The sequence below is a fragment of the Mustela putorius genome, unplaced genomic scaffold, assembly GCF_011764305.1.
Source record: "Mustela putorius furo isolate JIRA1106 unplaced genomic scaffold, ASM1176430v1.1 tig00000788_pilon_pilon_pilon, whole genome shotgun sequence".
In the NCBI taxonomy this organism is placed as follows: domain Eukaryota; kingdom Metazoa; phylum Chordata; class Mammalia; order Carnivora; family Mustelidae; genus Mustela; species Mustela putorius.
Window position 1 is genome coordinate 3,945,549 of NW_025421481.1, and position 26,260 is coordinate 3,971,808.

At 34.9% G+C, this 26,260-nt stretch overlaps 1 protein-coding gene across 6 annotated transcripts in view; it reads left to right on the forward strand.

Annotated features, from left to right (window-relative positions):
* WASHC3 (WASH complex subunit 3) overlaps positions 1-26,260 on the forward strand; it is a 122,622-nt gene that overhangs the window by 20,964 nt on the left and 75,398 nt on the right. For 4 of the 6 annotated variants that reach the window (XR_198762.3, XM_004742984.3, XM_004742985.3 and 1 more), the window contains exon 6: positions 10,936-11,000. Coding sequence is in view for 5 of the 6 variants with exons in the window: in XM_004742984.3 (XP_004743041.1) it covers positions 10,936-11,000 (65 nt within the window). In the remaining variant the exon portion in view is untranslated. Of the gene's footprint in view, positions 1-10,935; positions 11,001-13,128; positions 13,436-26,260 lie in introns of those variants that run through there. The other 2 variants (XM_013051523.2, XM_013051522.2) reach the window with 2 other exon arrangements.

Below are 26,260 nucleotides of genomic sequence, written 5' to 3' on the forward strand. Positions count from 1 at the left end.
GTCCTTTTTCAAGTAGGTCAATGTAAGCATCAAATGGACTCAACATGGTATAGTTTCTTAACTTTGTCCTATAGTCCTGCGTGACCATGGTCGGGTCATGTTACCTCTCAAGGCTTCAGTTCCCTCATATATAAAATGAGATCTTAAGTTCCTTCTAGGTTTATGATCTATATTAATTGATCCCCAAATTTGTATCTCATTATAATGAACAACCCTGGAACACCTGCTGGCATTTTCTGATACTTTTTTCCTTTTTAAGCAAGTTTTACACAAGATTTTTCAGTAGTAGTGTTGTGTTCCAAATGTGGCAGACAATTGATTCTGATTTAACATTTGTTGTCATAATAGTGCAGCACAAGCCTTTCCTAAATTATATACTGCTTTTATAACTTAACTGGAATTGTGTACATAGATCACTTTTCCAATAGTTCTCCCCTTTTTACTGGCAGACCTTGGTGAATCCTTTGCCAGTAATAAACTCTGCATTGGGAAAGTCGACTTCTACATTAAGCTAATGACTTGTATTTTTTGAAACTGTATTTGCCAAAACAGTCTCTTTGGACACTTGGACTTTTTTAAAGCTCTATTTTCTTTGGCGGGCTTAAAATGTGAATTGAATAATCTCCTTGGATTTGGTGGTTCTGATGCATCTGTTGCCAGCAGTGGATGTTGGCTTGTGGAAATGTGACTTCCATTACCTAAGGATGAAGAATCTCCGACTGATTATTAAAGATGTTCTTCAGGAAGTTACGCACCTTAGACCTGAAAAATAATCAAGAGTACAAGTAGAGTATTCTTTAGATTAGGTATAGTTTTTGTAAAAGTAGTTAAGGACTTTAAAACCTTGTTTGGGCTATGACCCTAGTGTGACTTCCCATGTCTGGAGAGTTCCAGGGTAGGTTCCTCATCATTGATCAACAGTGTAGTCAAAAGCAGGAGCTGCTGGTTCATATGTAGTTATGGAAGACACTGGTACAGATTTATTTTAACTACATGATATTTCTTTTTTCATTGTTTTTTGACTCCGCATTATAATATTAACATGTGGTTTGTTTGCTTTATAATACCTAAAGTTTACTGTTCAGTATCAAGGTCAGTATTTTTTTTTAATACATAATGGTCAGGGTGCCGTGGAAAACTTTCGGTGGTGTTTTAACTCCACATTGTGCATTGAAGATAAAAGCTGCACGTATAATGATCGATTTCCTAGACATGTGAATGTGAATAAAGATGGATAAAGAAAAGATACAAGTGAACTTTTGCCCATTTAATTAATTGCATTATTTAGCCAACTTCGCCAGTTCAAAAGGCAAATATTCTGTCTTTCCCATCAACTAAATGGTCAGCCAGACTAAACTAACTATAACTAAAAGGGAAAAAAGCAAAGCTTAGCAGAATAATAACTTTGAATTGAGGTAAATGGAACTCAAGAGACCATAGTTATCCTCCTTCAACTATATTCATTCTTACATCAAATGCAAAAAGAATTGGGTAGAGATTTCTCCAAAGGCAGAAAACTATGTCAGTTAGCCACCAATTGTATTATCTGTGCTTTTCCATAGCCTGAGTATATGGAAAACCTAGAAATAGGTAACTTTGTTGTATTTGTTGCCCAAGGGGGGAAAAAATTACTTATTCTCTGCTAAAGTCAGTGAACTTAGCCTCTAAGGAAACCATGTCTGAAAAATTATCATGCCGATTTTACTGGAAAGTGTTTCACTATCCCAAGAAAATTGTAGATTTATGTTAAAATACCCAATTTTTTTTTTCAAAGATTTCAAAATCACTTAGGATTTTTTAATATTTTGGCTCCCTTTTGAACCTTCCCCAAGTTGCCTGGAAAGTTAGGGGGTTCAGAGACCCTATATTAATTTTAAACGATGTATTTGCCCTTTTGTTTATTTGCTCTTTTACTTATATATGTTTGTTAGGGAACAGTAAACAATAATATTGCTAAGTTCAGGTTTTAAATTTCTTGCTTTCCCTGAAATATTTGTTTTCTTGATTTCTCATTTTCCTTAGAGTACCAAAGGAAAAAAAATGTAGTAGGCAAGTGCTGCTAAGTTAGGTGGTTGTCAGTATCCATTTGGTAATATTCTATGCACCTACTTTATCTATTCCCCATATATTCTTTGCTAATGCCACTTTGCCATAAATATATAGCTTAGAATATTTTATTGCTGATACCACATATTTTTCATTGTAGTGTTCTTTTTAATTTTACTTATTTTTTTATTATGTTCAGTTAACCAGCATAGAGTATATCATAAATTTTTGTGGTAGTGTTCAATGATTCATTACTTGTATATAACACCAGTGTTCATTCCCACACATGACTTCCTTAATACCCATCACGTGGTTACGCCATCCCCCACTCCTCTCCCTTCTGTAACCCTGAGTTCATTTCTCAGAGTCCACAGTCTAGTTTTCTTTTGTGTCAGTCATTTGCTAAGAAGATGTTGATTTGGATAGTTTGTTTCCAGAAACAAGTTGTTTAACCATACCTATTTCTATTTATGGTATTTATAGTCTCTGGAAAAATACATTTTGAACTGTGAATTATAGTACCATTTAGAATCCTCAATCATATCTAAAGAATAGTCACATACCAACAAGCTGGTATACACAGAAGTCGGTCTCAGAGTTATATAGAAGGATATCTGGGTGCTGTAGACTTGAATTTTTTTTTTTTAGTAATATATCAGATAATTAAAAATTAAAAATAATTTAAAAGGAGTAAATGGAATATAAGATACTTGAGAATACAAATAACCTTTTAAAAATAACTGATAAGGTAATAATTTTGGATGATAAATTTTTCAAATCAGTTTTTCCTAAGTATAAAAGTATATATGAGAAGAATATATTTCTTTAGAAATTTACTCGCCATGTCATATTTTCTTATCTTTGGTTTCATAACTAAAATAATTTACATAGGATGGCCTCTCTGAAACAATCCTTTTAAGCCAAAATATTTACTTCTTTATTTCAGTTTATTTTCTGGAGTACCAATAAAATTTACTTCATCTGCCTTAAATTCACTGTAATACCATACTTCTGTATGCCTCTCCCCACAAAAGAAAGAAAAGGAGTTAAGCAAACACAGAGGAGGGAACGTTTGGAGGATAAGCTTAAGGTAGTTTTAAATTTCATAGGAATCTCCCTTAAATGATATATAAAATGGGAACCAACAAAAACAGGAGCATTTAGCAGAATAATATTTTTAACTTTAGACTTCATATCTTTCATTCTAATTCATTTAAACAACTCTGTAACTCTTTAGTAAAAGTTGTGACAAAAAGAATAGTACTTTACTATTAAGTTTCTTAAGGAAGCTTTTGGAGATACATACTAACAATGATAATTTTTATACCTGCTGAAATGTGTGGTATACTTCTTTTACTCTTTTTTAAAATGTTTCAAAAATTTTATTTATTTGACAGACAGAGACACAGCAAGAGAGGGAACACAAGCAGGGTGAGTGAGAGAGGGAGAAACAGACTTCCAGCTGATGCCCGGGCTCGATCCCAGGACCCTGGGTTCCTCCCCTGAGCCAAAGGCAGATGCTTAATGACTGAGCCACCCAGGCACCCCCCCATCTATAATTTTTTAGTCACCCAACTCTGATTTCTCAGTGCCCTTTTATCTTCTTTGCTACTAACCACTCTGCAAGAAATAAGGGACCTCACAAAAAAGTTTTCCAAAGTTGTGAGGAGGAAATAATAGTGGAATAAATTAAGTAGTTATTTACTCAGATTTACTCTTTTCAGAAATATTGTGATTCTCACCTTAACTATAAATTTGTCTAAGATTATGGTTTACCTATGGGAAAAAAAGTAAAAGACCAGAGAAGCAAATGAACTGTAGTAAGGAAGTGGACTTATCTCAAGTGGCAGAGAAAGAAGAATCTTAGTAGTTTCAGAGACCATCAACATTAGCACCATATTTGACAAGGATTTGAGAGCATAAACATTCTCAATGGGGTAGACAGTCCTGGTGTGGAAGATATTTTCTCTTGAATGGATCGTAGTGATGTAAGACACAATATTTCATTTATAAGTTAATTTTTTGCTAAGAATTGTTTTACAGTTTAGAAGTAAAAGCTAACTATGTTTTAAAAGGAAGTAGATTTCAAAATACTAAATTTTATTGAGAAATATCAATGAAAATTATTTCCCTACTTGAATATATTTACACCTTAATACTGCAATTTTAAAAAATATCTCCAGATTTATGTACATCTTACCATAGTTTTTCATAATATAAGAGACCATCCCAACTTTTCTTCTTGGTTTCCTAGCCCAAGTTTACAAATGACTTTTATTCAGTTAGTTGGTTAGGTCATGTGCAGATGACACACGGCTGTCAGATTCAGAGCCATTCTTTGTAGTTCTGTAGCCATGTGGAATGGCTAATACTGGTATCTATCTTTTTTTGGGGGGAGGTATCTATCTTTCAGTGGGTACCTATGGATTGCTAAGGGCATTGAATAAGACTCATGACACCAGTTCAAACACATTATCACTATTGGAAAATTAGCTCAAAAGTAACTTTTGTGGTTTCAATCAGTAGAATCATCTTTATAATTACTAAGAATTTTATTCTTTATAGCTTTTATTGCCATATTTGGAGATACTTCTTTAATTCTCCTTGAATAGATACATATAGTAATACATTTTCAAAAACAACAGAAAGCCCTCTGAACTTATTACACTTTTAATTTTGGTAGTGAGTTCCAAAATAATTTGTAATAGAAATTGTTTTTAAGTTTTTATTCCTGGAAAGTAGAAATATAGTTAAATTTGGGAAATTTTAATGAATACATATTTCAAAGAGCAAATATCCTTTGAGTGAAAATGTGGTATAGCAAAGCTGTAATTTAGCTGAAGTATTCATAATGGTGGTGTAGCATTAATTAGCCTATCAAAGCAAGTCTTTAAATTTTAGGTATTATTTGTACATTATAATGAAGGGAAATAAATGGACCCTCCACAGCACCAAATTACTCTTAAATCAACAAATACTTGAATAGCTACAAAATGTAGAGAATACACACAATGCACCATGACCATTACACCTAAGATTTATCATGTTGCAAGAATATCCAGGGGAAAGATCAATCACATGGGGAAATTGATGTGGCTCTAGTTTGAACTGACTCGTAACAATAGATCCTTCACCTTTTGAAATAATTTCTTTAAAGGTTTTTATTGATTGACATTTAAGTTAACTTTAGTTCCCATTCCTAAAAGGAATATGGAGTATTGGCTAATGTATTTATTTTTATGCATGTACTTTTCCAGTTTCCTGAGGTGTCCCTAGTCATGACCAGTGTCATTTTGTCCATTTTACAGTGATTTGTTCCTTCATCTTTAAAGATATCTGATGGGCACTCAGTGAAAGACTGTAAAACTTATGTCTTAAGATAATCATTGAAAAAGGAAGAATTTACTGTTTGCTCCATGTGTACCACATAGCAGTAGTCAAGATATGTGAACCTCTTTTTTTTTCCCCTGCATATTTAACTTCAAATCAGTGACCCTTCATGGCAACAGTATTGGAGTTAATATCAGAGTCTAGCGTTTTCTAAATCTATATAAGTCATTAGGAATAAAGCTTCCCTTTTTTTTAGATATCCATATTCATTTTACAGTGATTAAGAGACTTACTTAAATTAATTTTGTACCCCATCATGGAAAAGTTCCAGAAGGAGATCGTTAAGCATATGTTTGCTCTTGTAGTAGGATTTGCTCTGTAAACATTCAGTATCTATTATATAGAATATTTCCCCTGAAGATTTTATTCTAATCATAGCACTCTATTTAATATATTTCATAAAAGGCAGTATAGATATTTTTAGGATAGCACTGTTGACAATCAGAAAGCAAAGAAATGGTTTAGTCCGTTTCACTAAGTTAAAATTCAGGTAAACAACCTGATTAGAGGACTGGTTGCCTTTTTTCCAACCTATGGCATCTCCTCACCTCCTATTCATTCCCTCTCTTTGCAAATAAAAAAGGTACTCTTCACCTGTCAACTCAATATATTTTTTTTTCAATTGTTGCCCTAAGTAAGAGGAAAAAAACAATATTTTGCATCTTTCATAACTCAGTTGTTGTGATTCAAGGTATAAACTGAGAGGAGAAACTAAAGTATGAGGAGTGTTTTTTGTTACTTTAGAAAAGTCCTTTATCTCTATTAGATTGAGTATGGGTTTTTTTCCCCCCCTTTCTAATCTAAAACTTCAGGAAAGAATTCAGTAAAAGAATTCAGTAGCTTGTCCTCCATTAACATAATAAATGTAAATACTGGCAGCCTTCAGTTTTTGTGATACAAGAAACTAGTAACTGTTAGTGTTGCCATCATAATTTCATTAGTGTGGCTTCTTTACACACTTTCTCCAGTGACGCAAATACAGACGTGATTTTTTGGAACATCAAACTTATGGCTGCCTTCTTTCTTCTTCATTACTTATGTTGGACAAACTACCATTATCACTTGCCAAGAATAATCCCACAGTTCAGTAGACTTCAGTTTTGAGTTCTCTCATGTCCAACTTAGACCACCAGTAGCTTTTTCTCTTGGAAATCGGAAACTGGACACTTCTTTTTGATGTTTAACAAACCCGACTCTGTTCCTTAACCCCTAAGGAAGAATATATCAAAACAACAAATTTTCTAAGCAACATCACTGGAATCATAGCAGCAAATCCCTTTGGAATCTATCCTTTGGAACACAGGCCAAATTATTTTTATATCAAGCTTTATGAGATTTGTATTAGGGTGGTGATAATATTAAAGTCTCTGTTCAGGGAAGATAAGTTATTTGTATTTTCTTTTATCTGTATCTATATACAGAAATGACTTAAAAATAACCAAATTTTGGTAATATCTGTATTCTTGTGTTGTAAATAGCTTCAAGAAACTAAGAGTAAAATATGGAGCTTGCATATTTAGGTTTCTTGTATTCTTATAACCAAGCCATGAAACTCGTGTTAAAATAGGGAGTTTAATTCTACCAAATTCCCTTTCCCCATTCCCTACCCACTGCTTCCCTTCACTCCCACCTCATACACACTTTCTTTGCTATATTTTAGGAAATGTTTTTTTCAACTTCATTTCTCCTCCCTTCTGTTTTCTCGGCTTTGTAACTTATTAGTATGACCTTTCCAATGATATCCTGTGGATTATGCTAAAGTATAATAAATAAATCACGTAGTTGAGTTTGTAGAAAGACCTTATACCATTAGACCATAGTTAACAGAAACTGAGAGGTCTTTTTAAAGATGTAGAACATAAAACTCTGCTCTTTTTCACATCTCTTCTTGCACTTCAGTGTTTTATGAAATGTTCTACAGTCCTAACTTTCCTTGTTATACTAAATAGTTAAGTAATGGCTAAGTTTTAATTATCAAGTAAAATTCCCAACCTTATCTTTCAAGTGTCAGCTTTCTCTTCTACCATTAAAATTAAATGCATTTTATTATGAAGTAATCATTAAGTACATTTTGTACTTAAGAGGAAAATCTTTTTCTCAAGTCTTAGTTCCAGGAAATATATTTTAAAGTGGTACAAGTTTTAAGTTCATGCTTTTTGGTTCCAAATATAAGTGTCTGTTCATATCGGATGCCCCTAAGCAAGTAACAACCTTTTTTTTTATCCTTAAACTTCATACGCTGACAAAAGTTTTTATCTTCCACCTTTTTTGTCTTCCAAACCTACCATATTTCACTTTTTAGAGTTTCTTGAAGTTTACACCATGAAACAGTATTGTTTTCAAGAGTATGGCTTTGAAGAGAATTTTACAGTGGTGCTATTTATTTTCATCTAACATTTAGGACATTTAGGATGCATTTAAGTGTACATTACTTTGAGTCTTTTTTATTTTGAGGGAGAGAGAGAGACAGCACATCTAACATTTAGGATGCCTGTAAGTGTCCATCTTTCTAAATTGAATATCACACAGTGGCTAATGACATTGAAGACCTGAGGGGAAGAGTATGCAGCACCAGTGGAGCAGTGATTGAGCTTTTTCCCATGTGGGCTCAGGCTCAGCTTATCCCTTCTGCCACATTGGATGAAGAGATATGACAGAGATGGTCCCAACCATGTATATAGACTTTTAAAGTACAGTAATTCCACTTTTGAAAGTGATGTATTGCAGGTTTTCAAATTTAACACATATTAGTGGTTTCCTCATCTTTTGGAATGATATGAAGAGCAGGAATTGGCAGACTTGATTGCATCTTCTTCCCGTAGAGCTTTACAAGTGAGCTTTCAGTAACTGGTTATCATCAAATCAGTCATCTTTTCAAGTAAATATGTATTTATTTCTGACATGTCCTTTTCTTATTGTTTTGATGTTCTTATCCTGAATTTTGAGATTCACATGTTCTCAATGTTTTTGTGACTTGTAAACTACTAGCATTGTCATTACTTAGTGTTTATATTGGGGTAGACAAGATGTATAATACAATCCCAGGAGAATTCTTGAATTTTATTTGACCTTTGTGTCCAAATGGAATTGGACCATTTGTTATGAAAGAACATTAACATAGCTATGCTTGAAAATGGAAAGCTCTGAAATCTTTATTTGGAGAGACATTTACTCATCTTGTTAAGTATTTATTGTACATCCCAGCCAAGGTTTTAATAGTTTTGAGTTATCAACTTTTTTTTTTTTGGAGGTATAAGAAAAGTGAGAATGTGATATCTGACTTGTTTACAGCAGAATTAGTAATGGATAGGCTCAAATGATTAAATGATTTAATTTGGCCTTGTATGATATTAGATAGCACTGATTCCATTAAGTCAGTTAAAACGTGTACCTTATTAGATTATTTAAGCACTCCATACATACTAATATAAAAGCAAAAGAAGAGCTATTTTTTTTTACTTTTTTTTTAAATTAACATATAATGTATTATTAGCCCCAAGGGTACAGGTCTGTGAATCGCCAGGTTTACCCACATCACAGCGCTCACCATAGCACATACCCTCCCCAATGTCCATAACCCATCCTCCCTCTCCCTATCCCACTCCCTCCAGCAACCCTCAGTTTGTTTTGTGAGATTAAGAGTCTCTTAAGGTTTGTCTCCCTCCTGATCCCATCTTGTTTCATTTATTCTTTTCCTATCCCTGACCCTTCCATGTTGCTTCTCGACTTCCTCATATCAGGGGAATCATATGATAGTTGTCTTTCTCCGATTGACTTATTTCGCTAAGCATAATACCCTCTAGTTCCATCCACATCATCGCAAATGGCAAGATTTCATTTCTTTTGATGGCTGCATAGTATTCCATTGTATATATATATACCACATCAGAAGAGCTATTTTAAATATGAGCCATCTAAAAGGTCTTGTTTTAGCAGGTATGTGGAGAGGCTATAAAGGAGGCTTTTTATTTTAGCTTCTATTCATTTAATTTTTTTGTTTTATTGAGAAATAATTGAAATATATCACTGTATAAGTTTAAGGCATACAGCATGATGATTTGATTTACCTATATCGTAAAATGATTACAATTGGTTTCATTAACATCCATCATCTCATAAAGATATAGTGAGAAGAAAAGAAAAAATTCCCCTTGTGATGAGAATTCTTAGGATCTACTCTCTAAACAAGTTTCCTGTATATCATACAGCAGTGTTAGCTGTAGTCATTATGTTGTACATTACATCCCTATTACTTGTTTATCTTTTAAATGGAAGTTTCTCCTTTTGACCACCTTCTATACAGTTCTCTCTCCTTACCCCCATGCACCCCCATCCCTGCCTCTGTTTACCACAAATCTGGTCTCTTTTTCTATGAGTTTGGTGGTTTTATTTTGTTTTTGGAACCCATGTAGAATGAAATCATAAAGTATTTGTCTTTATGTGTTTAGCATAATGCCGTCAAGGTCTGTCCATGTTGTCATAAATAGTAAGATTGTCTCTTTTTTATGGCTGAATAATATTCCATTGTGTGTATATATACCACAACTTCTTCCTCCATTCATCCATTAATGGACACTTAGGTTGTTTCCGTGTTTTGACTATTACAAACAATGCTGCTACAAAAATGGACCTACAGATATCTTCTTGAGTTAGTATATTCATTTCTTTTGAATATATTAACCAGCACTGGAATTGCTAGATCATATGGTAGTTCTGTTTTAATTTTTTGAGCAATCCTCATACTGTTTTCCATAGTGGCTTTACCAGTTTACAATCCCACCAACAGTGCACAAGGTTCCCTTGCTCACATCCATGCCAGCATCTGTTAGCTCTATCTTTTTAATGATGGCCATTTTAATAGGCATGAGGTGATATCTCATTGTAATTTGCATTTCTCTATTAACTAGGGCTGTTGAGCATCTTTTTATGTAACTACTGGCCATTCATATATCTATAGGTCCTTTGCCCATTTTTAAATTGCATAATTTAAGTTTTTTGCTATCGAGTTGCCTGAGTTTGTCAATATTTTTTCCCATTCCGTATTTGTTTTCACTTTGTCAGTGGTTTCTTTTGCTGAACAGAAGCTTTTTAGTTTGATATAGTCTCACTTGTTTTATATTTTGTTACTTGTGCCTTAGGTGTAATTTTCATAAGATTATTATCAAATCCCATATCAAAGAGCTTTTTTCCTATGTTTTCTTCTAGGAGTTTCATGGTTTCAGGTTTTACATTTATGCCTCTAATCCATTTTGAGTTAATTTTTGTAAGCAGTGTAAGTTAGGGATCAGGTTTCCTCCTTTTACATGTGACTATCCAATTTCCCAGCATCATTAATTGAAGAGACTTTATTTTCTCCATCCTTGCCTCCCTTGTCAAACATTAGTTTGCTATCTGTGTTTGGGTTATAACTGGGCTCTCAATTCTCCTTCATTGTTCTATTTATCTATTTTTATGAAGAAGGCATTTTTAATAATTGATTATCTTATATCCTTTGCTTAGGGTGTTCCAGTGATGGCAATAAGAAACAAAATGATATCAGAAGGACTAGACCCAGATCTTCTTGAGTAAGTAATTCTTCTAATATTATGCCAAGATGTTAAATTTATCAGTTATAATAAAAATACTCCAAGCTCTATTTTTTTCTACCATACAGTGTTTTATGGTTGAGGAAAGCACTTTCATAAATATTGTCTCTGCTAATATTACAAAAATGAAAAATCCATCCTATGTTCCTAAAACCAGCCATTGCACATTGTAGAAGCATTTTTAATAGATTGTTGATGAATCTATACATCTAGAAGACATGGAATTTGATGACAGTTTAGCTGCACACAGTAGTTTCCACAAGAAGTTTTTGTTTTCTTTCATGCCACCTTTTTCTTTTCTTTTTTATTCTATTCTTTTCTGTTCTCTTTCCCTCCCTCCCTTCCTCTTGTTCTTTCTTTTTTTTCTTCATTTCCTTTCTTTCTTTCATTCCTTTTGTTTCATTCTCTTTCTTTCTTTCATTCATTCATTTTTTAAGACCTTAGTGTAATACAGAAACTTATTCTACCATAATCTAAGTTGAACCAGATTGAGAAATAAAAAGGATAAAGCCACTCTAGGTCCACATTAATAATTATTATGAAACTAGATATCTGTTTGTGTGAATTTTATAAAAAATTATTTTTTGAGAAATGCTGACAAATCGTGGCTCAGAAATTTGACAATAATTTATTCCATCTAAGCAAACTTGGATACATAGCTCATTCTGGATAAAATATATATTAATGGATTATTCAGAGCTAGTCTGTTTTTCAAGTATCTAGATACATGTAAAGAGTCCAGTTTGGGGCTTTAGTTCATCCTGATATATTTAGTTATGTTATCCAGACATTTGTACTATACTAGCAATATACTTTGAAATTTTTCTTGGCTCTCAGCCCTTCAAGAAAATGTGTGCATTTTGGAGGTGAAACACCATAAAATGATCTTTTTCTTATATTTTATCTTTTAAAAACAATATTTAAGAATTTTTTAAAAGTCTGTAAGGACAGATTTCAAACATGTATCTACATTTAGTATATATCCAGGTAGCAAACAGTTTAAGTACAGGGACACATATTGGTAATTTGAACTCAAGCATCTCCAGGATATTTGGCGTTTGTTCTGGAAATTGTTTCTGACACACACACTTTAAAAACAGATGGATCGTGACATATATTTTAATGTGAATTGAACATATGGGTCCAATCCATTTTGGTATTCATTGGAATATATGTCATAAATATATTTAACACTGACCATGACCTCTTTTTTGCTTCTGGAAATACACAGTAGACCTTCTATAATCACAGAGAGCTAAAATGACCTTTAAAATGATGATTTTTCTCTCTAGAGAAAATGTAATGGAAAACTAACAGTCCAGTAAGCATCAGCATATGTTGGATATCCAATCTCTTTACAACTGGCTTCATTTCATCCTCTGCCTAGACTAAACCTACTTCATAATCTTTTACTTAAGTCAGCTACCCACACCACAAACTTGAAAATCATCCTTGATTGTATCTGCTTCCCTGTCCCTTACTTGTCAGTCACTATGATTTTTTTCATTTTTCATATATGTCACAGCTGACCGCAGGACTCCATGCCCATTGCTATTTAGTTCAAGCCCTCATCATTTCTTACCTAAATTATTATAATAGCTCCTAATTGGTTTCCTTACTCTCTTTCAGTCTGTCTGTCACTAAAGTTTTGGTAGATCTATTCCTACTTCATTCTTGTTTCAGAACTTTCTGTGACTCTCCGTTACTTTGACACATATTCTAACATTTTAGAATTGCATATAGATGTGTCTATCATCAGGATCCAGACTCTTTTTCATTTCTTGCACTCTTCCATACATTACTGTCTCCTGCAGCTGTAGCAGACTACGTCTTTGAATTTTTTTCTCTCCTTGGAACTCCCTTCCCCTGCTCTTATTGGCCTGACTAATTTCATATATATCAAGACTTCATTTAGGTCACCATGGGGGGATGTCCATGGATGACTACCAAGGGGGAGAACCCCCAGTACCCCCAGTACTTCCTCAATATATTTCATTTAACAAGTTTGAGGACCCATCATTGTCTGTAAATGTTAAGAAACATTCAGTTGCAAGGTGGTGCCAAGTTTTGGGGTAGAATTCCAGTAACAGTTAACGTTGTCTTACAGAAAAACCCGCTCCTCAACCACAGCCTGGAGCCTGAATTCTGACCTATTACCTCATAAGTACATGCCATCGGTCACAAGGGTTGGAGTGGGGGTGACTCACTATTATCTATCACCACGACTACTAGAAAACCAGTTTCAGCATTTAGCTAGATACGACAAGTGAAATCAGCCGCCTCTTTAAAGAGGAATTGTGGATTTGGGGAATCATGTTTACATAAAACTAAGGAACCTCACTTTGGAAGAAAAGGCTGAGATGATGAAAGAGAAGATGTGCCATCTGAGGGAAGGGTATACTTTTATTTAGAATTTTAGCCAAGAACTTTCAGTAAGCATTGTTTTGTTTTTCCTTTAAAGTATAAAGTACACTCTTATTTTATTAGCCTTAGGCTGTAAGACAGACTTGTACAACTGTTAGCGGAAATAGTCTAGATCTGTCTGCATGGAGCAAAAAGCAAAACTAAAATTAATATAAAAATAAAGACTAGTCACAAATACATTCTTTGATTGACTTGTGTGTTTAAAACCTTGGAAGCTAAGAGACAAAATTTTAAACTAATACAGTTTATACCTGGCTATTTTCCTAGAAAAATGACTATCATTGAATTTTAGAAAGTCTATGAAACTGAAGAAAAGACCTGATAGTTACCAAATAAAATTTGTTACTAAATGATTATTTAATTCTTTTTAAAAGTCCCAAGTTTTTTGAAAATAACAGTAGTACTTATATAACCAAGAATTATTCCTGTTTAGCTTGTAAAAATTAGTTTCCAATGCCAATGAAATAAAGACATGTAGAAAGAGTATCTTTGTCATCATCATACTTTAAAGAGTTTAAGGGAAAAAAAAATGGAAATCTTTAAGATTAATCTGTTCTAGTTTTATATCCAGAACTATAGGACAGGTAAATTCTTTTAATCAATGCCTAATTTTTTTAACAGGAAAAAAAGTTTCTCCCTTACCCTGTTTTGTTTTTTTGTTGTTGTATACTTTTATGTCCCAGAACTATAGTTACTATTATTACCTAGTAATTACTACTTTTACTATTCTAGGATATATAGGCTAGTAGATTCTCTTTTATTCATTCTATATTCTAGTCAGCCTGAGCTATTAATTGCTCACCATACTGCTTTAGAATATCTTAGTTTTTTTTTTTAATTTAATTTTTTTGTGTGTTCCAAAATTCATTGTTTATGCACCTCACCCAGTGCTCCATGCAGTACATGTCCTCCATCATACCCACCACCAGGCTCAACGAATCCCCCACCCCTTTACCCTCCCAAACCCTCAGTTCGTTTCTCAGAGTCCACAGTCTCTCATAGTTTGTCTCCCCCTCCGATTTCCCCCAACTCACTTCTTCTTCTCTCCCTCTCCCAGTATCCTCTGTGTTATTCCTTATGATCCACAAGTAAGTGAAACCACATTATACTTGACTCTCTCTGCTTGACTTATTTCACTCAGCATAATCTCCTCCAGTTCTATCCATGTTGACACAAAAGTTGGGTATTCATCCTTTCTGATGGAGGCATAATACTCCACTGTATATATGGACCACATCATCTTTATCCATTTGTCTGTTGAAGGGCATCGGCTCTTTCCACAGTTTGGAAAGCAGCAACATTGCTGCTATGAACATTGGGATACAGATGGCCCTTCTTTTCACTACATCTGTATCTTTGGGGTAAATACCCAGTAGTACAATTGCAGGGTGATAGGTTAACTCTATTTTTAAGGAAAACTCTTAAGAAATCTCCATACTGTGTTCCAAATTGGCTGCATCAACTTGCATTCTCCCCAACAGTGTAAGAGGGTTCCCCTTTCTGCACATGTCCTCTCCAACACGTGTTGTTTGCTGTCTTGTTGGTTTTGGACATTCTTACTACTGTAAGGTGGTATCTCAGTGTGGTTTTGATTTGATTCTCCATGATGGCTAATGATGATAAACATTTTTTCTTGTGTCTGTTAGCCATTTGTATGTCTTCTTCTGGAAAAGTGTTCATGTCTTCTGCCCATTTTTTGACGTGATTATCTGTTTTGTGTTCAGTTTAAGGAGTTTTTTATAGATCTTGGATATCAGTCCTTTGTCTTTAGTGTCATTTGCGAATATCTTCTCCCATTCTGTGGGTTACCTCTTTGTTTTGTTGACTGTTTCCTTCGCTGTGCAGAAACTTTTGATCTTGATGAAGTCCTAAAAGTTCATTTTACCTTTTGTTTTCTTTGCCTTTGGGGACATGTCTTGAAAGAAATTGCTGTGGCCAATGTCGAAGAGGTTACTGCCTATGTTCTCCTCTATGATTTTGATAGATTACTGCCTCACGTTGAGGTCTTTTATACATTTCGAGTTTATCTTTGTGTATAGTGTAAGAGAATGATCAAGTTTCATTCTTCTATACATAGCTGTCCAATTTCCCCAGCACCATTTATTAAAGAGACTGTCTTTTTTCCACTGTATATTTTTCCCTGCTTTGTCAAAGATTATTTGACCATAGAGTTGAGGATCCATATCTGGGCTCTCTACTCTGTTCCACTGGTCTATGTGTCTGTTTTTGTGCCAGTATCATGCTGTCTTGGTGATCACAGCTTTGTAGTAAAGCTTGGAATCAGGCAATGTGATGTCCCCAGTTTTGTTTTTCTTTTTCAACATTTCCTTAACAATTTGGGTTCCACACAAATTTTAGGAATGTTTGTTCCAGCTCGTTGAAAAATACTGGTGGAATTTTGATCAGGATGGCATTGAAAGTATAGATTGCTCTAGGCAGTATAGACATTTTAACAATGTTTATCTTTCCAATCCATGAACATGGAATGCTCTTGCATCTTTTATGTCTTCTTCAGTTTCTTTCATGAATGTTCTGTAGTTCCTCAAGTACAGATCCTTTACCTCTTTGGTTAGGTTTATTCCCAGGTATCTTATGGCTCTTAGTGCTATAATAAATGGAATTGATCCTCTAATTTCCCTTTTTGTATTTTCATTGTTAGTGTATAAGAAAACAACTGATTTCTGTACATTGATTTAATATCCTGCCACATTACTGAAGTACTGTATGAGTTTTAGTACTTTGGGGGTGGAGTCTTTTGGGTTTTCCATATAGAGTATCATGTCATCTGCCAAAAGAGAAAGTTTGACTTCTTCATTGCCAATTTGAATACCTTTTATTTCTTTTTGTTGTCTGATTATGTTGCTAGGACTTCTAGAACAACAGTGGTGAGAGTGGACATCCTTGTCGTGTTCCTGATGTCAAAGGGAAGGCTGTCAGCTTTTTCCCATTGAGGATGATAATCGCTGTGGGTTTTTCATGGTAAATTTTATGAAGTTGAGGAATGTTCCCTCTATCCCTATACTTTGAAGCGTTTTAGTCAGGAACGGATGCTGTATCTTGTCAAATGCTTTTTCTGCATCAATTGAGAGGACCATGTGGCTCTTCTCTCTTCTCTTATTGATTTGTTCTATCACACTGATTGATTTGCGAATGTTGAACCACCCTTGCATCCCACGGATGAACCCCACCTGGTCATGGTGGACAATCTTTTTAATGTACTGTTGGATCCTGTTAGCTAGGATCTTGTAGAGAATCTTAACATCCATATTCATCAGGGATATTGATCTGAAGTTCTCCTTTTTGGTGGGGTCTTTGCCTGGTTTGGGAATCTGGATAATGCTGGCTTCATAAAACGAGTCTGGCAGTTTTCCTTCTGTTTCTACTTTTTGAAACAGCTTCAGGATAATAGGTATTATTTCTTCTTTGAATGTTGGGTAAAATTCTCCAGGGAATCTGTCAGGTCGTCAGCTTTTGTTTTTTAAGAGGTTTTGATCATTTCTTCAGTCTCGTTACTAGGTATTGGTCTACTCAGGTTGTCAATTTCTTCCTGATTCAGTTTTGGAAGTTTATAGGAGTACATCCATTTCGTCTAGGTTGCTTACCTTATTGGCATATAACTGTTGGTAATAATTTCTGTTGATTGTTTCTATTTCCTTGGTGTTAGTCATGATTTCTCCCTTTTTATTCATTTTATTAATTTGCGTTCTCTCTTTTCTTTTGGATTAGTTTGGCCAGTGGTTTGTCAATGTTATTGAGTCTTTCAAAAAACTAGCTTCTAGTTTCATTGATGTGTTTTACTCTATCTCTAGTTTCTATTTCATAGATCTCTGCTCTAATATTGATTATTTCCCTTCCTGTTTGTAGGGTTGGCTTAATTTGTTGTTGATTCTCCAGTGTGTAAAGAAACCTGGTGTATTCTGGATTTTTCTATTTTTTTGAGGGAGGCTTGGATGGCTATTTATTTTCCCCTTAGGACCATCTTTGCGTATCCCATAGTTTTGGTACTGATGTGTCTTCACTCTCATTGGTTTCCATGAATTGTTTAAGTTCTTTGATTTCTTGGTGGATCCAAACATTCTTAAGCAGGGTGGTCTTTAGCTTCCAAGTGTTTGAATTCCTTGCATACTTTTTCTTGAGGTTGAGTTCCAGTTTCAAAACATTGTGGTCTTTCAGTCTTCTACATATAGCTGTCCAGTTTTCCCAGCACCATTTATTGAAGAGACTGTCTTTTTTCCACTGTATATTTTTTCCTGTTTTGTCAAAGATTAATTGACCATAGAGTTGAGGATCCATATCTGGGCTCTCTACTCTGTTCCACTGGTCTATGTGTCTGTTTTTATGCCAGTACCATGCTGTCTTGGTGATCACAGCTTTGTAATAAAGCTTGAAATCAGGTAACGTGATGCCCCCAGCTTTATTTTTGTTTTTCAACAATTCCTTAGCGATTCGGGGTCTCTTCTGATTCCATACAAATTTTAGGATTATTTGCTCCAGCTCTTTGAAGAATACCAGTGGAATTTTGATCGGAATGGCATTAAAAGTATAGATTGCTCTAGGCGGTATAGACATTTTAACAATGTTTATTCTTCCGATCCAAGAGCATGGAATGGTCTTCCATCTTTTGGGGGCTTCTTCAATTTCTTTCATGAGTGTTCTGTAGTTCCTCAAGTACAGATCCTTTACCTCTTTGGTTAGGTTTATTCCCAATATCTTATGGTTCTTGGTGCTGTAGTAAATGGAATCTATTCTCTAATTTCCCTTTCTGTATTTTCATAGTTAGTGTATAAGAAAGCCACTGATTTCTACACATTGACTTTGTGTCCTGCCACGTTGCTGAATTGCTGTATGAGTTCTAGTAGTTTGGGGGTGGAGTCTTTTGGGTTTTCCATATAAAGAATCATGTCATCTGTGAAGAGAGAGAGTTTGACTTCTTCATTACCAATTTGGATACCTTTTATTTCACCATTCTCTTACACCGCACACAAAGATAAACTCAAAATGGATAAAAGACCTCAACGTGAGACAGGAATCCTAGAGGAGAACATAGGCAGTAATCTCTTCGATATCAGCCACAGCAACTTCTTTCAAGATATGTCTCCAAAGGCAAAGGAAACAAAAGCGAAAATAAACTTTTGGGACTTCATCAAGATCAAAAGCTTCTGCACAGCAAAGGAAACAGTCAAAAAACCAAAGAGGCAACCCACGGAATGGGAGAAGATATTTGCAAATGACAGTACAGACAAAAGGTTGATATCCAGGATCTATAATGAACTCCTCAAACTCAACACACGCGAAACAGGCAAACATATCAAAAAATGGGAAGAAGATATGAACAGACACTTCTCCAATCAAGACATACAAATGGCTATCAGACACATGAAAAAATGTTCATCATCATTAGCCCTTAGGGAGATTCAAATTAAAACCACATTGAGATATCACCTTACACCAGTTAGAATGGCCAAAATTAACAAAACAGGAAACAACATGTGTTGGAGAGGATGTGGAGAAAGGGGAACCCTCTTCCACTGTTGGTGGGAATGCAAGTTGGTGCAGCCTCTTTGGAGAACAGTGTGGAGATTCCTCAAGAAATTAAAAATAGAACTTCCCTATGACCCTGCCATTACACTCCTGGGTATTTACCCCAAAGATACAGATGTCGTGAAAAGAAGGGCCATCTGTACCCCAATGTTTATAGCAGCAATGGCCACAGTCGCCAAACTATGGAAAGAAGCAAGATGCCCTTCAGTGGATGAATAGATAAGGAAGATGTGGTCCATATACACTATGGAGTATTATGCCTCCATCAGAAAGGATGAATACCCAATTTTTGTAGCAACATGGACGGGACTGGAAGAGATTATGCTGAATGAAATAAAGTCAAGCAGAGAGAGTCAATTATCATATGGTTTCACTTATTTGTGGAGCATAACAAATACCATGGAGGACAAGGGGTGTTAGAGAGAAGGGAGTTGGGGTAAATTGGAAGGGGAGGTGAATCACGAGAGACTATGGACTCTGAAAAACAATCTGAGGGTTTGAAGTGGCGGGGGGTGGGAGGTTGGGGTACCAGGTGGTGGGTATTATAGAGGGCACCGATTGCATGGAGCACTGGGTGTGGTGAAAAAATAATGAATACTGTTTTTCTGAAAATAAATTAATTAATTAAAAAAAAAAAACATTGTGGTCTGAGAATATGCAGGGAATCATCTCAATCTTTCGGTATTGGTTGAGCCCCGATTTGTGACCAAGTGTGTAGTCTATTCTGGAAAAAGTTCCACGTGTGCTCAAGAAGAATGAGTATTCTGTCGTTTTAGGGTGGAATGTTCTGTATGTATATCTATGAGGTCCATCTGGTCCAATGTGTCATTCAGTGCTCTTGCTTCTGATTTTCTGTTTGGGTAATCTAATACTGAGAGTGGCATGTTAAGATCCCCTACTATTAATGTATTCATATCAATATGACTCTTTATCTTGATTAACAGTTGTCTTATGTAGTTAACTGCTCCCGTTTTGGGGGCATAAGTATTTACAGTTGTTAGATCTTCTTGTTGGATAGACCCTTTACGAATGATGTAGTGTCCTTATTTATCTCTAACTACAGTCTTTAGTTTAAAATCTAATTTATCTGATATGAGACTCACTACCCCAGCTTTCTTTTGAGGTCCATTGGCATGAGAGATGCTTCTCATCCTTTCACTTTCAGTCTGGATGTATCTTTAGAGTTCCAAATGGGTCTCTTGTAGATGGCATATGGACGAGTCCTTTCGTTTTATCCATTCTGCAACCCTGTGTCATTTTATGGGAGCATTTAGGCTGTTCACATTAAGAGTAATTATTGAAAGATACGTTTTGACATCATGTTGCCTGTAAAGTACTTGTTTCTATAGATGGTCTCTGTAAATTTCTGTTCTGTGTCACTCTTGGGTTCTTTCTTCTTTAACAGAACCCTCCCTTAATATTTCTTGTAATGCCGGCTTGGTGGTCACATACTCTTTTAAACCTTGCCAGTCTTGGAAGCTCTTTATCTTACCATCCATTTTGAATGTCAGCCTTGCTGGATAAAGTATTCTTGGCTGCATGTTCTTCTCATTTAGTGTCCTGAATATGTCTTGCCAGCCCTTTCTGGCTTGCCAGGTTTCTGTGGACAGGTCTGACATTGTTCTGATAGACCTTCCTCTGTACCTAAGGAATCTCTTCCCCATAGCTGGCCTATGACTTATTTCACTCAGCATAATCTCTTCCAGTCCCGTCCATGTTGCTACAAAAGTTGGGTATTCGTCCTTTCTGATGGAGGCATAGTACTCCATAGTGTATATGGACCACATCTTCCTTATCCATTTGTCTGTTGAAGGACATCTTGGTTCTTTCCACAATTTGGCGACCGTGGCCATTTTTTTAAGGAATCTTCATACTGTTTTCCACAGTGGCTATACCAAGTTGTATTCCCACCAAGAGTATATCAGGGTTACCTTTGCTCCACATCCTAACTAACACTTGTTATTTCTTTTCTTTCAGTAATACTCATTCTATCCAGTGGGAGGTGGTAACTCATTGTGGTTTTGATTTGCATTTCTCTGATAATTAGTGATGTTGAAGATCTTTTCATGTACCTATTGGTCCATGAATAGGGCCAATTGGTGGTATACCAATTGGTATGTCTTTTTTGTGAAACTGTCTATTCAGATCCTTTACCCATTTTTTAATCAGGTTATTTGTTATTTTGCTGTTGGGTTTTATGAATTTTAGGTATTAATCTCTTGTCGGATATATGATTTGCAAAAATCTTCTCCCATTCAGTTGGTTGCCTTTTCATTTTGATGATAATTTCTTTTGCTGTCCAGGAGATTTTTAGTTTGATGTAATCCCATTTATTTATTTTTACTTTTGTTTTCCTTATTTTTGGAGTCAGATCCATAAAAATATCACTAAGACCAATATCAAGTAACTTATTGCATGTTTCCTTCAGAGAATTTTATGGTTTCAGGTTTTACATTCAAGTCTTCAAGCCACTTTGAGTTAATTTTTTGTGGTAAAACCTAGTGGCCTAGTTTCATTCTTTTGCATGTGGTTTTCCAGTTTTTTCAACATATTTATTGAAGAGACTATCTTTTCTCCTTTGTATAGTCTTCATTCCTCTCTCATAAATTGATTGTCCATATATGTGTGTGGGTTTAGTTCTGGGCTGTCAGTTCTCTCCCTTCAATCTCTGTGATACTGTTTTTATTATTATAGCTTTGTGCTATGGTTTGAAATTGGAGCATGATATCTTTAGTTTTGTTCTTTCTCAAGATTGCTTTAGCTGTTAGGGTTTGGTTCCATACAAATTTTAGAATTATTTTTTCTCAAAGGCCATTGGAATTTTGTTAGGGATTGGATTGAATCTGTAGAATGCTTTGGGTAGTATGGACATTTTAATAATATTAGTTCTTCCAATCCATGAGCATGGGATATCTTTCCATTTATTTGTGTCTTCTTCAATTTTTTTTTATCAGTATCTTACAGTTTTCAGTATACAGGTCTTTCACCTCCTTAAAAGTTTCACTTCTTTAAAGTTATTTCTAGATATTTTATTCTTTTTGATAAAGTTTTGAATAGGATTGTTTTCCTAGTTTCTCTTTCTGATAATTTATTATTAGATTACAGAAACACCACAAATTGCCATATGTTGATTTTGTATCCTACTACTTTACTGAATTCATTTATTAGTTCTAACAGGTTTTTTTGGTGCTATTGTTTGAGTTTTCTATGTATAGTATCATATTATCTGCAAATAGTGACCTTTTTTTTATTACTATGTTCAGGTAGCCACTCTATAGTACATAATTAGTTTTTGATGTAGTGTTCAGTGATTCATTAGTTAAGTATTACTGTCGCTCTCGCCAGCAAGAACGACTTGGAGACTCACGTAGTGGCGAACCTTTTTTATTAATCACTTTTTTCTTCCTTCTCCTCTAACCCCGGGCGCTTGGGTTTTTATGCAGGCAGTGTTAACCAATCAGAATGCAGTGCTCATGCACCTCCCGCTTGAGTGGACCTAAATGAGCAGCCAATCATATTGAGTCCCTTACAGCTCTTATAGTAGGCCTCCTGTACTGGCTCCTGACATATAACACCTAGTGCTCATCAGTTTCTTTACAGTTTGATGCCTTCTATTTTTTTTTTCTGGCCTAATTGTTGTGGCTAGACTTTCAATACTATGTTGAATAAAAGTGAGGATAGTGGGTATCCTTGTCTTGTTCCTAATTTTAGAGGAAGAGCTTTCAGGTTTTCAGTATTGACTGAAGTTAGCTGTGGATTTGTTATATATCGCCCTTATTATGGTGACATGTGTTCCATCTGTACCTACTTTGTTCATAGTTTTTATCATAAGTGGTTGTTAATTTTTGCCACATGCTTTTTATGCATTTATTGAGATGATTGTATGATTTTTGTCCTTCATTTTGTTAGTGTGGCCTATCACGTTGATTTATTTGTGGATCTTAAACCATTCTTGCATCCCTGGTCATCATGATCCCTGATCATGATCCTTTTGATGTATTATTGAATTCAGTGTATTAATATTTTGTTGACGATCTTTGCATCTGTTTTCATCAGGGCATGTTAGCCTGTAATGTATGTATGTCTGCATGTGTGTGTGGTGTCCTTGTTTGCTTTTGATATTAGGGTAATGCCAGCCTCCTAAAATAAGTTTGGAAGCATTCTTCAGATTTTTTTTTTAAGAGTTTCTTTCTTTCTTTCTTTCTTTTTTTTTAAAGAGTTTGAGAAGGATAGGTGTTAAATCTTTGGATGTTTGGTAGAAGTAACCATGAGTAAAGCTGTCTAGTCCTGGAATTTGTTGGGAAGTTTTGATTACTGATTCAGTCTTCTTTCTAGTAATTGGTTTATTTAGATTTTCTATTTCTTCAGTCTTGGAAGATTGCATATTTCTGGGAATTTATTCATTTCTTCTAGGTTGTCCAATTTTTTGGTAATTTTTCATAGTAGTGTCTTATTATCCTTTCTATTTTTGTGATGTCAGTTGAAACTTTTCGTCTTCCCTTTCTGATTCTGTTAGAGCCCAGTCTCTTTGGTAGTCTAGCTCAAGTCTTGTAAATTACTTATCTTTTCAGAGAACCAGCTCTTAATTTCATTGATCTTTTCTATTGTCAGTTAGTTCCAGTTTTAGTTCCATTCTGATCTTTAATATTTCCTTCCTTCTACTGACTTTGAGTTTCACTTCTGCTTTTTTTTTTTTAGTTCTTTTAGGTGAGAAGGTAGATGGTTTATTTGAGATTTTTGTTACGTTTTTTTCTTGTGGTAGGCCTGTATTGCTATGATCATCCCTCTTCGAATTGCTTTTGCTACATCCTATAGATTTTGGTGTGTCATATTTCTGTTTTCTTTTGTGTCTGGGTTGTTCAGTAGCATGTTGTTAATCTCTACATTTTTATAGTTTTTCCAGTAATTTTTGTAAGTGATTCTACTTTCATACTATTGTGAGTGGAGATGATGCTTGATAAGATTTCAGTCTTCTTGAATTTATTGAGATTATTTTTATGCCCTGCTATGTGAACTATTCATGTACACTTGAGAAGCATGGATATTCTGCTGCTTTTGGATGGAGTGTTCTTTATATCAATTAAGTCCATCTGGCCTAATGTGTCATTTAAGGCTAATGGTTCCTTATAAATTTTCTGTTTGGATGATGTATCCATTGATTTAAGTGGGTGTAGTATATTGATTTGGCTGATGAAAGCATGTAATTGAGTCAAGCTATTGTGCAGACTTTGAACTGAACCAGCTCAGTTGGCATTTGTTCTGAGGATATTTATTCAAAAGACATTCATACCTTCCTCGCAGACTATGGAATGATCACAGTTATGGTTGCCAGAAATAAAAGTAACCACCTCAGCCTACTTATCATTTTCATAAGATGGGGTTTATTAGTGGTAACCAAAAGGATACTAGAAACCAAGAAAACTTTCTGTTAATTATATTGAAGGGATGTCCCACCCTCTAAAGGAATTCCTTATCTGCCAGTCATCTTTGTCTACCTCCTGCTATTCAACAGCATAATGGATTAAAGTTTGGGCTTTGGCTGGTTGGGGATAAGATAGACTTCAATTTACTAACTGAACGATTCCAAAGATAGTTTTTCTGCTTCCATTTTTTAATTTTTACTGAGGTGGAGTCCTATTGAATGGGACTTGCCACTTCTCAACCACTGGCTGGCAGACTGGCTAAGCACAGGACAGAAAAAATATATATCAAATTATTGGTCCAGAGCTGGAGACTTTGATCACAAGAGAGAGAAATAATAGAAATATTAAAGAGATGGTATTAAAAAGCATTGTGGTCTTCCAATGACTAGTGAGCAAAAGATAAGGGAGCAGCTGGGAAGTAAAGGACCCCAAGATAAATAGCAAAAACCAGTATTTTCTGAGAGATCAATCAATCTTTCTTTCTTTCTTTCCTTCTAATATATAGTATTAGGTATGACATTGTTTGCTGTGTAACACAACAAAGGACAGGATATACCTGTGTTGATGGGCATTCAGAAGGGAAAAGACCAAAGTGCGTTAGTTTGAATAAATGTAATGCTGAAATAAGTCTTACTAGTTACTATAGTATCAAAGTCTAAATTGTCATTTTATAACCACCCCAGGAGTCTTTTTTTTTTTATAGTCAGTACAGTCTTGGCTCAGGAATTTAGTGTTTTGCTCTTTCTTGTAAGACCACGTGTTGCCCTTGCTTAGAGCTATGACAGAACAGGATCAGTGTTCTGACAATTGACAACAGGATCGTGTGACATTATAAATTTATGTGCGCTGTAGTCAATATTGAAAATGTGTAACTTTTCAAGTGATGATAACTACTGTACTCTCTCCCCATAATGTACTCAGCAATATTTTTACTAACAATGCTTTTGTCACTTAATGTGCCTTAAATTTAATGTTAAAACCATTAAATTAAAGAAAATGAAAAATATTTTTAAACTACATAAATAAATGTTTTTCCAAAGTATGTTTATATATGTTTTTTATGTCCTTTTCTAAAGTGACTGCGGTTTTAAACACAAATACAAATATCTCTTTAATGAAAACAAACCAATGATATTTGTAGCTTAGGACTCTTTTCATGTTCAGAATCACAGAAACCAACTCAAACTAGCTCAGAAAGGGAAGTTACTGATTCACATAGCTAAGAAGTCTAAGTAGGACAGGATCTAGGAGTTTATTGTCATCTGTGCTTGTTGTCTGGCTGGTTGGTGTTCTCACTTTCCTAGCACCTCATTCCAACTTTACTCCTTGGCATAATAATTCACCTCTCTCCCATGTAATTGATCTTGCTCCTTGAAGCCAAGGAATTAGCACTTATGAAGGCTTTAATATTGTTAGATTTGCTAATTGAATAACATCAAGTGTGGAATATCATAGCTCATTTCTAGGGAATCATTCTGATTAGCCCTGATTGGGTCATGTGCCCTCCCTTGAATCAGTCTCTCTTCCCAGGGGAAGAAATGCTTACTGACTGGCCAATCCCAGATTATGTGACTGAAACAAGGAAGGGTACAGGGAAAGAATGGGGGCAGCAGGAATTGTGGTTGACATCCTTATTTGATTTACATAAATGGGAGAAAGGTGAGTATCAAAAAGAACAAGCACACAGCATCTGTGTAATGATTGGTATATATTTAGTTCTTCCTTCTCCTTTCCTTTCTGAATTTTGGCTCATTTTTTGTTAAAGTCAGCCTTAGTAACTTTAATAAGTGAGTTGAAATACTTATTTTAAAAGATACTTAGACTAAGAAATGAGTTTAAAGTTAAGGTTTT